The sequence below is a fragment of the Takifugu flavidus genome, chromosome 14 (genome assembly GCF_003711565.1).
Source record: "Takifugu flavidus isolate HTHZ2018 chromosome 14, ASM371156v2, whole genome shotgun sequence".
Classification (NCBI taxonomy): Eukaryota; Metazoa; Chordata; class Actinopteri; order Tetraodontiformes; family Tetraodontidae; genus Takifugu; species Takifugu flavidus.
In genome coordinates, this window is record NC_079533.1 from 1,376,748 (window position 1) to 1,388,136 (window position 11,389).

At 43.5% G+C, this 11,389-nt stretch overlaps 1 protein-coding gene across 1 annotated transcript; it reads left to right on the forward strand.

Moving 5' to 3' along the window:
* The first annotated feature begins 1,008 nt into the window (after window positions 1-1,008).
* On the forward strand, window positions 1,009-11,265 carry LOC130537287 (NLR family CARD domain-containing protein 3-like). Its single transcript, XM_057053969.1, is given in 11 exon segments — window positions 1,009-1,639; window positions 3,121-3,288; window positions 3,669-3,770; window positions 4,160-4,205; window positions 4,690-4,792; window positions 5,344-6,615; window positions 6,618-7,122; window positions 8,047-8,219; window positions 8,328-8,501; window positions 10,329-10,502; window positions 10,709-11,265. Coding segments are annotated over 5 exon segments (2,040 nt in total). The 5' UTR covers window positions 1,009-1,639; window positions 3,121-3,288; window positions 3,669-3,770; window positions 4,160-4,187; the 3' UTR covers window positions 8,189-8,219; window positions 8,328-8,501; window positions 10,329-10,502; window positions 10,709-11,265.
* Window positions 11,266-11,389: the final 124 nt, after the last annotated feature.

Sequence of the window (11,389 nt, forward strand, 5' to 3'; positions counted from 1 at the left end):
TAATAAATCATGAATTACTTTGCACCACGTTTGTACAAATAATAAATCATGTAAAATACAAAAATAAACTTTCAGATTTTAAAATAAATCTGATTACGTTTTGAACTTCACACTTCAGTCTGCAGATTTTTTCACATGAACATTTTAACCTAAACAATTGTTCCATTTTACAAACACATTTAACAAATTCTGAAGGAGACACCAAATCTGGTGTCCGTTTCTTTGTCCGTTGGGGGGAAGCCTGGCGTTGCTGCGGTTACCAGTGTGTTGTCCTCTGGTGGGGAACTTGACAGTGCAGCTCTGAGTGAGTCTGGCAGATGTGCATCAGGGAGGCGTCTTCTGTGTTGGTTCTTGATGAAAGTTCCTGTCAGAAAAGGCTGATTCACAAAGAGAGGTCGAACCAAAAAGGCTTGCAACCTCCATAGCTGCTGTACATACACCACTGTACTTTTCTGTGTCAACAAGGCACCAAAAGTTTGGTGCAGCCTGAGAGGCTTTGAGCTGCAGCTCATTTCACAATGTTCCAATTTCAATTTGCATCTGTGCAGCATCCAGGCTGAAGGTTGCACTGAACTGCTGAGCAATGCATGATATGTCCACGTTCATGAAAGGGTTAGAAATGAATGACACACATGGCTCAAGCTGATCCAGGTCCCAAAACCTGTTCTCAAACTCTTGCCCAAGACTTTTTATGAGCTGAGAGCACTTTTCTGCGCTTTAGTCCAAAGCCTCACATGCAGAAGCGTTGTCTCTCAGCACCATCTGCACAGAGGGGAAGTGCAGCACCTTTTGTCTGGAAATGCACAGAGAAAATGTTCATCTTGGCTTTAGATGCATTTACAGCACTGATCCTCTCAGCAACAGTCTCACCTTTGCCTTGCAGCTCCCAGTTCAAACTGTTCCGTTTCCCAGTAATGTCCGTTAAAAATGCACGGTCCAGTGTCCAGCCAGTGTCCTCCAGCAGCGCGGCGTCTTCCCCTCTGGACTGCATGAACTCTTTTATTTCACTCAAAAGGGACAAAAAAGGAAGCAAAATCCGTCCCCTGCTGAGCCATCGGATTTCTGTGTGTAGCAGCAGGTCACCATATTCAGTTGGCAGCTCCACTGGGGAACAATTTGAAAATATCCTGTTGAAATTATTCTGATTAAAAATAAAATTGGCACGCTGATTCCAAAATTACAGTCATTTCCCCCCCAGCCCGTCAAGTTTTGAAAGCTTCTCCTCCAGATCAGCAAATTTCCCCTAATGAGCTGGAGTCAGACTGGCCAGCTGATGACAACTGGATCAGCTCCGTTGGTGCCGTCACCATTAAGAGGTGTGTGCAGCCCCCAAAAGGTCAGAACTGTCAATATCCTATAGGGACACTTTGAACCAGAGGGGATCCTATAGATCAAAAAGTTGACACAGTTTGATTCCGCACCCAAAAACGAACATCTGTCAGCCGAACTCCAGTTGTTTCCCAGTATTTCAGTTCAAACGTGGACCAAATTGTTCTGAAGAGAGGCGCCTGTGCTGAATATGACGCGATCCAACCACAAACACGTGACGTGTAGAGGAAGAAGAAGCGAAAGTGAAAGTTCTCAACTTCGGGCTCCATCTTGAGTGACCGAGCCCTGATGGAAAACCTCTAATATTCAGGTAGCATTTGGTTCTTTCACTGCTGTCGTCTCGAATCAATGTTCCGCTGCGAGATGCGGCTTAATAAGCTGCGTGTTCGCGATGAGCGTGCGCGTGTTTCGGACGCACATTGCGGCTGGTCGACGGGAATGTTGTGACGGATGATCAAACTTTGTAGCGTGTTTCCTCTAACTGCGTTTTCCGCTAACCCTGAGCCAACATTTTAGAGGTTGAGGAAGCACATTTTAATACTCACAATAAGTCACAATATTATTTGCAGTTAGTGGAAAAATCCACGGAAAGAGGGACACAAACGCGACAGTTTTAGCCTCCTCTCTTTGTCCCTCCACCAAGGGGACAATCAATCCTTTATTTAAAAAAGGAGAGTATGTAAAGAGGGAGAGATCAAGGCATTCCATTTTATTGTTTTAACAACTGGTTCTTTGTGGAATATGAATTTGTTATTATGGATTTATGAAATGTGTTCTGTTTTGAATGAAGCAGTCAAGAAAACGAAAGGAAACCTAAACCCATGGTGTTTTGATATTTTTGGTCCTGTACATGTGGTCAGATCAGATTAGTCTGAGCAGAATTGGGTGTTTTTTGCCCTTTGCTGTGTGTCATCTATTCTATTCAGCATGTTGGGTTGCTTGACTTCTGTTGGGTCGTGTCAACTTGATCATCACTTCTGAGATATTGACACACCTTTTTCCTGAGGCTGGCTCCAATGCTGCCAACACACCTGGCCATGGATATGGTGGGACTTCTGTGATGAGTGGGGTCAGAGGTGGTGGACAAGCTCTGCTCCAAAACAAGCTTGCTAGATATGTTTGGGATCTCCTCCGCCACAACCACCAGCTGCAACTAGTAGCTGTGCACGCCATGCAGAGTTTTGACCTCTAGGTCAGGCTACAAATGTTTTTTCCAGCACCATCATGTGTTGGTGAGAAACATGATGCGCCTGATCAAAAAAAGCTGCTTGTAATCTGACAGACGAGCCATGATGAGATGTCAAGGTGCGTTGTTGAAAATGAAGATCCTCTTCTTGGAATCCTGTCTGAGATGACAGAAGATGATGCTGCATTTGACCCACTTTGATGATGTGATGACGTATTTCTGTTTAGTTTTGAATGCATTCTCATCTTATTTGTTGAATTTAATGTTGAGAACTGACATCTTGAAAGAATTTAGGTTTTCTTGTAAACCATAACCAGATAAAAAATGATTTAATTTGTATTTGTGTGCGTCCGTCTAATGCCACCGCACCTTTTGAAACACCCAGGAGAAACATTTTTTCCACAACTATTTTATATTTAACATGGTGTAAACTTTTAAGATGTCCCAAAACTGTTTTCCAATATATATGTGGCCTGTATGATGTACAGGGTGACATCATATAATAGATTTGGATGTGAATGAGCCGACAATACGTCATTGGACAGACCTCTGCTTGTCTTCATGCTGAGAATCATGTTCTTTAATCTTCTTTTCTGTGTCAGCAGACTGTTCCTGCTTAACCGTTTAGACTCACATTTAAAAATGAGCGAATGTGTGATGGAAGAGGAAGAGAGAGCAGAGTCCACAGTGTCCAGCTGTGTGTCCATGAAGAGCGACTGGTCCAAAGAGGACCCTTTAAACTTCGGTATTGGACCTCAAGGCTCACCTTTAAAGTAAGGGTTTTGGGATCAAAGTGGGGGCGTTTCCTGTATCCGGTTCTCCTCACGGATCCATGACTACAACATGTTGCTGCAAGTGCAGAGACGTTTGCTCTGGAAAGAACTTTAGAGCACATTCAGTGCTGCAGGATGAGGGGCTGGAAAAGGTGCCAGTTCTTTTCTCACTGCAGGGAACAGTTAAAAAAGCAGCTTAAACTCTGAAAACATGAGAATTATACAGAGACATCACTGATTATTGATTCAGTTGTTATCCAGAATGGATTAGAAATGTTCCTGTTTGATAAAAATGCAGTGAATTGGGATTATTTAACTCCAACCTCTACAGATTATTTACCTTCATCACAGTCTCATCACTATTTCTGATGTTTCCTAAGGATGGACGAGGACAGAGCAGAGTCCACAGTGCCCAGCTGTGTGTCCCTGAAGAGTGACCGGTCCATAGGTAGAATAATAACCTTCAGAAGTTCAGAGGAAATGTAAGAAAACTAAAGCGTGATGATGTGTTTGTGTGGCACCCTTTAAACTTTGGTATCGGACCTCAAGGCTCACCTTTAAAGTAAGGTTTTCTGAACCACATAACTCTGCCTTAGAACATTTCACAACCATACAAAACATCATTTTGTGGGTATTAGCCTCTACTATTGTGAAAAATTAAATTCATCAGGTCCTTAAAATGAAACGGTGCACCAACATGTCAGGTGTTCGCTCCCATTAACTCCCATGTTAATTTTAGTGTGGTAAATCTTTTAAAACTGAAAATTGCTTGTGTTTTTAACTGGTCATTTCTCCTACATGGGTTAACATCATCTCACAAAAATTCCTAGGCATATATTTTAAAGTTTCCCAACAATATCCATCATTGCAGAGTGCTCCAGCTCTCCATTTAGATACGGATGGGTAAGACATGGCAGGTCTGCAGCTTGTTCTGCCACACTGTTCCACCACGTCATGAAAATTCATTAAAAAGTCTATTTATAAGGCTCCTGGTTCTAATAAACCCATAGACAACAATATCAGTCATTTCTAAATGGTTGAAATAAGCTTTTGAATACGCGTGACCTCTGTGCTATTTAATGATCAGTTTCAGAGACCAGACTACTGTATTTGGAGCATAAATGGAGAACTTTTGTTCTATTCTATGAGTTTATATTCCTGATTTGGCACTTTTATTTTAACATAAATTCACAATGAAGAAAAGCCACTAAACACTTAGATCAAATACACTTTTCTCCAACTAAACGAGCTTGTTAGAACGTAAATAACTTTATATTTTTTGCTCAGTGTTCATTCAATCTTCAACTGTCAGAGCAAACTGAAAGTAGAAGTGAACGCAGCCTTTCTTAGGCGTTGCTAACGCCCAGTAGACATGTATAACCACTATCCCATTTTTGACAGCTATCAGAAACGGTCTGCTTCCATTGGAGATTCCTCCTGTCCCAGGGTGAAAAGAAACGGAGAACTGAACTGCAGACCGCCGACCTGAACAACAGCGTCTCACGTAAGCTCGTACATTTGTATTTATAAGATACTTTTGGGTCGGAATAAAGGAACAACGTGTGTATTTACAATGTGCAAGAGAAGATCCAGAGAGCACTTGTTTGGTTCCACTGGAACCCCTGGACCCTCTTAAGACCTTCCTAAATGCTTAGACAGTATTTAGCAACATTTAGTCATTTAGTTCTGGAAAGTGTTAAAGAGCTGAAGGCAGGTGACCTTTACAGGACAATGGGTCTGCTGAGTATGATGTGTTTGGAGAAGGTTTGATGTGTTTTTCTAAATATCATCCAGCTTTTACCAGCTGTTTAGTCCAAGCAAACTCTTGGAAGACATGGAAATGGTTGTTATAGACTAAATTAGATTGAAACCCAATGAAATAAAAGAATAGGTGTACATAAGAAGACATAACATTTCAAACTGACAGTGAGATGGGTCATTACCCGACTGTTGCTTCTATCATTCAAACATGACAGAATATTTTCCAGTTGAGGACATCTGTGTTACTGCTGTAGATGACAATTGTAAAAGGATTTAAAAGATTGTTTGTTTTAGAGGGTGGTGAACTGCAGGAGGTGATAGAAGGTCATAAGATGAGTCTGAAGAGAAGATGTGAACATGTGACTGAAGGAACTAATGAAGCAGGAAGTGGAACCCTGCTCAAGATCTACACTGAGCTCTACATCACTGAGGGACAAAGTGAGGAGGTGGACACACAACATGAGGTGAGACAGCTTGAGAGAACCTCCAAGAAGAACATCCAGGACACTCCAATCAAGTGCCAGGACATCTTCAAAGTCTTATCTGAGCAACAGAGACACATCAGAGTGGTTCTGACCAACGGTGTCGCCGGCGTTGGAAAAACCTTCTCAGTGCAGAAGTTCAGTCTGGACTGGGCAGAAGGTTTGGAGAACCAAGACATCAGTCTGGTGCTTCCGCTCTCATGCAGGGAGCTGAACTTGATCAGAGATGAGCAGCACAGTCTTCTCTCACTGCTTCATGTTTTCCATCCAACATTACAGAAGATCAGAGCAGAAGATCTGACTGTCTGGAAACTTCTGTTCATCTTTGATGGCCTGGATGAAAGCAGATTTTCACTGGGTTTCAACAAGCATCAGGTCATCTCTGATGTCACACAAGTATCGTCAGTTGACGTGCTCCTGGTGAACCTCATCCAGGGGAACCTGCTTCCCTCAGCTCTCATCTGGATCACCTCCAGACCTGCAGCAGCCCATCAGATTCCTCCCTCGTGTGTTGACAGGATCACAGAAGTACGAGGCTTCACTGACTCCCAGAAGGAGGAGTACTTCAGGAGGAGGTTCAGTGATGAAGATCTGTCCAAGAGAATCATCTCACACATCAAGGCCTCCAGGAGCCTCCACATCATGTGTCTGATCCCAGTTTTCTGCTGGATCACTGCTATAGTTCTGGAGGACATGATGACCAGAGACCAGAGAGGAGAGCTGCCCAAAACCCTGACTGACCTCTACTCACACTTCCTGAGGGTTCAGATAAAGAGGAAGAAGCAGAAGTATGGAGGAAAGCAGAGACCAGAGGAACTGACTGAGGCTGATAAAGAACTCCTTCTGAAGTTGGGTCGGCTGGCGTTTGAACATCTGGAGAAAGGAAACATCATGTTCTACTCAGAAGACCTGGAGCGATGTGGACTGGACGTCTCCGAGGTGTCGGTGTACTCAGGAGTTTGTACAGAGATCTTCAAGAGAGAGAGTGTGATCTTCCAGAAATCAGTCTACTGCTTTGTTCATCTGAGCGTTCAGGAGTTTCTGGCTGCCGTCTACATGTTCCACCTTTACACCAGGAAAGACACAGCATTATAAATCAGTTCCTAGAATATTCTAATCCAGTCACATCTCTTGATGACTTCCTCAGGAGAGCACTAATGAAATCTCTCAAAAGTGAAAATGGCCACCTGGACTTGTTTGTTCGCTTCCTTCATGGTCTCTCTCTGGAGTCCAATCAGAGGATCTTGGGTGGACTGTTGGATCAGAGGAACAGCCACCCAGAAACCATCCAGAAGGTCCTCAACAACCTGAAGAAGGAGAACAGTGATAAAATCTCCCCAGACAGAAGCATCAACATCTTCCACTGTCTGATGGAGATGAAGGATCAGTCAGTCCATCAGGAGATCCAAGAGTTCCTGAAGTCAGAGAAGAAATCAGAGAGGGAACTGTCAGAGATCCACTGTTCAGCTCTGGCCTACCTGCTGCAGATGTCAGAGGAGGTTCTGGATGAGCTGAACCTGCAGCAGTACAACACCTCAGAGGAGGGACGACGTCGCCTGATTCCAGCTGTGAGGAACTGCAGGAAGGCCGAGTAAGTAAAGATTTTTGGGGCCGGACATCGGCGTTTAAATCAAGCGAGTGGATCATGTCAGGTAGCAATACCCCCTCCAGTGGTCATTCCTTCAATTCTTTATTGCCATTGCAGCGTCCATAAATTAAAACACCAACAATTCATCCAGAAATGTTCAACACTGGCTGGATATAAGTTCAAAGGTCAATCTAGACAACCAACATAAGGCAGGAATAATAGGAGCCACAAGTTAACTGACTATCATGAAATTACTGTCATGTCATTAAATCACTTTTGTTTGTTTGTATACATCGTATTCTAACGACAGAAAAACACATTTTAACGAATGACACGTGACTATTTTGCTTCATCTGTTCAGCGTAAAAACAGCCGGCCTCGTTGGTTTAAATGGGTGTTTTAGGTCTTTGTGGCGGTTCCGTTTGGAGCCTTTATGTGACCCACAAAGTTGTTTGAGCCTTTCCACCCCGTTAGGTGGCAACTTCATCACTAGCAACAAAAGGTGCAGGGAAAATGATTTGAAGGAAAACAGGCAGATATAACAGAAGCTGAGGGCAATCGATGCAACCAGAGACTCTGATGTCATCGATCGGATCGCTGAATTAAGACTTGACGCACCATCGTACAAATTGGATGAAATGCAAAATATCCAAAGAGCCGATAGACAGATAAAAAGATGCACGTTTCTTTAAACCATTTGCTATAATCATTTTAAATATTGAGTAATTATGAGCTGTTCTAAAATAAGACAAATGTTGAGAATAATTCAGTTGCATTTCAGATCTGATGGTCGTTCAAACTGTTGCTCTACGGTGTTGAATTTAGCTTTTCCAGGAAATGAGCTACATTTGTGTTGAGGTAGATTCTCAGATAAGTTGATGAGAAATCCCAAAGTTTGACTCACTTTTTTTGTTTCATGCACAACAGACTGTTTGGTAGTTTTCTTTCAACGAGTGATTGGGAAGTTGTGGCCTCAGCAATGACTTCAAACCCTTCTCATCTACGGGAGCTGAGCTTAATCTGGAACCAAAACCTGGCAGATGCCGTAAGTTACTGTCTTCTGCAATGATGCATCCAAACTGCAGACTGGAGACGCTCAGGTCAGGAGGCCTCTGTTGGTCTTTTCTAAATTTTTACATTTTCTGCTTTTCTCTTCATTTTCAGATTTAGAAATGTGTTTTTATTTGCCCCATTTATTCCTTTTCCAGGCTGAGACACTGCAGTTTATCAGAGATCAGCTGTGGCTCTCTGGCCTCGGCGCTGAGGTCCAATCCCTCCCATCTGAGGGTTCTGGACCTGAGTGGGAACCAGCTGAAGGATCCAGGAGTGAAGCTGCTCTGTGGTTTTCTCCAGGATCCTCTCTGTGAGCTGGAGACTCTCAGGTCAGTCAGAGATGATCCAGTACTTTCCCAGGTGTAACTAGTTAGACAATAACTGTTTCCATGTTTGATCTTTGTTATAAACGTAGTGTTACAGTTCTCAGAAAAAAGACCACACAGGACAGATTTGCAGGATTAAATTGGTTGTGGAAATCTGTCCCATGTGAGGACGGTCATCAATGACTAGAAAGGAAGTATCAGTTGTAGATTTGTCTTGTTTTATTTTAGGCTGGCCACAAAACCCCCCAAACATTCAGACCAATCAAAAATGGTTCTTCCTGTCTTTTAAAGATCAGAAGGAAAACTAGAACCCCAAAAGAAAGCTGCTGCAGTGTGCCATGCCCCTTCTCTCCTGAGAAAAGCCATCCCAAAAAAGAGAAAAGCCCAAGTGTGAAGTGAGCACCCTGTTAAACCTTGGTACCGAAAGCCTGCAGTCATTCTCATCTTAGGTGGCTTCATTCCAGCCAGAAGCCCAAACCTGCCTCCCTCTTAAAGGGGCAGCAGGTCAGTCCAACCACAGAAACCTTCATGAAGATCTGAAGCTTTCAGCATCCACAATTGTTGCACCTCACTTCCATTGGAGTCCAAATCAGAAGTCAACAAGTTGATTCTACACCGATTCTACACAATGCAACCATTTTAAAAAGGTTTCCATCCATAAGTTTTCACACATTTTTATATAAATCTGTTTGTTCATCGCCTCCTTCTTTTGTAATGGTCATTAAAGAAAATGACCTTATTGGAGTTTTTCTCCTCACAAATATGACTTTCTATGAACGATGCAATAAATGCAGCTTGCAATCTAAGACAATATGGAAGTATGTGTATATAATAGTAGTGGAAGTAGCTCATAAAATAATACATTTGCTCTTCTCATCGAATCTCTCTATGTTATTAAAGAAAAACCTGCTCTTAGTCAACAACATCTAAGACATCAGCCAAAAATCCTAATTTTCTACAATCTAATATAAAACAGGAGAGAAGAGTCTTTCTGCAGAGACACTGGTGGCAGGAATGCAGAAGTATCACCTGCTCAACTTGGAAGGTGGAGCAGAAACCACCAGCTGAGAAGGTCCTCAGCGAGAGGAAGTGGTGGAGAACCATGAAACTTGCTAAGCTCCACCTCAGCTCCAGAGACGGGCTGAGCTGGAGCTGTGGCACCAGGTATCGCCCAGAAGAGCCTCCAACAAACAAGCTCTTCTCTTGGGAGGAGAGGGCTTTGAATCTCAGCTCAGTGTGCTTGTCTCTAGTAGGTGGCAGCTGCACCTTTTCCTGAGCTCCTTGTTGATGCCCTGAGGGGAATTGATGCTCCTGCAATGTTTTCTGGCAGCATTGAGCTTGCAGTGGGGCAATCAAACACACTGTGGGGTGGCTCTCTTTCCTTCTCTCATCTGGAGAACAAGTGACACCAGCTGCCAATCATTGTTGGAGAAATGTGCAGTCAGGGGAACGATGCGTCCAGACTATAGCCCCCCTTCCAGCATCCAGCAGTGTCTAAAACCTTTGATTTGGTTTCACCAGAGAGTGTAGGGATTGCAGGGTCGCTGCAGCATCGCCCACAAGCTGTCAGGAGTGGGTCGCTTTGTCCCAACTCCTGACAAGAGTTGAGTGCTATTGAGAAATGTGGTTTCACAAACTTGGAAGGTATTTTGACCTACACACACTTTACATACGCTGTAGATCTTGTCCAACCGCCCTGAAAGAACCCAAAATAGGAACATACGGCAGATAAGCCGGTGCAGGACCAGAGGTTTGTTGCTTGTAAGCTGTGTTTTGCTCTGGTACATGTTGATTTTTATTTGTCTTCTCTCAAAATAATTGTTATTTTAGACTAAGTCGCTGCAGTTTATCAGAGACCAGCTGTGATTCTGTGGCCTCAGCTCTGAAGTCCAACCTCTCCCATCTGAGGGTTCTGGACCTGAGCGACAACGCGTTGAAGGATTCAGGAGTGAAGCGGCTCTGTTCTGGACTGGAGAGTCCAAACTGTAAACTGGAGAGGCTCAGGTCAGTCTTCATTTTTCTGCCTATATACCAGCTGCTAAGATGGTGAAGTGAGGCTGTTCTGAACACTGCTGTGATGCACGACATTAAAAACATTCCTTGGAATATCGTGAATTCAGGTCTGACCCAACTAAGAACTAACGTAGGTTTAGTACTGACGCAGATAACATGCAGACCTGCACCGTATAACCTCATCCTGCATTTTTCAGATTGTTTAACTGCAGTTTATCAGAGATCAGCTGTGGCTCTCTGGCCTCGGCGCTGAGGTCCAATCCCTCCCATCTCAGAGAACTGGACCTGAGTTGGAACCAGCTGCAGGATCCAGGAGTGAAGCTGCTCTGTGGTTTTCTCCACTTTCCAAACTGCCGACTGGAAACTCTGAGGTAAACACCATTCTCAAAAATGTCCATTATTCCATCCGAGGGTCCTCACACTTTCTGAGTGTGTGTGTTGTGCCCAGTTCCTTCAGGAGGGAGGGCCACACGGGGACCACTTATTCATGATAAATTGATTTAAGGACAATGAAAAAGCCGACAGATGGTAACCAAAATGAGACAAAACTAGGTGAGGGTGCCTGGTAGACACCAGCCAACGAGGAGGGAGATGGTGAGGGAGACAGGAAGTCATCTAAGACAGGTTGTGCCTTTAAAGATGAGCCACAGGTGAGATGGATCTCCATGATGAGATGGGAGGGAAAGAGGTGGGAGAACCTGGGAAGAGTGAGGGCCAGAACAATATATATTCTCCTTTGGAACAGTGCAAACCTGAGAGGTTGGAATTGTGGTAATTACATATTACTATCATTTTTTAACCTGTAACTAAATTAAATATTTACAGATCATGCCTTTGATTAACCTTTCAGATTAATACTGGTTTCACTTATAACCTTA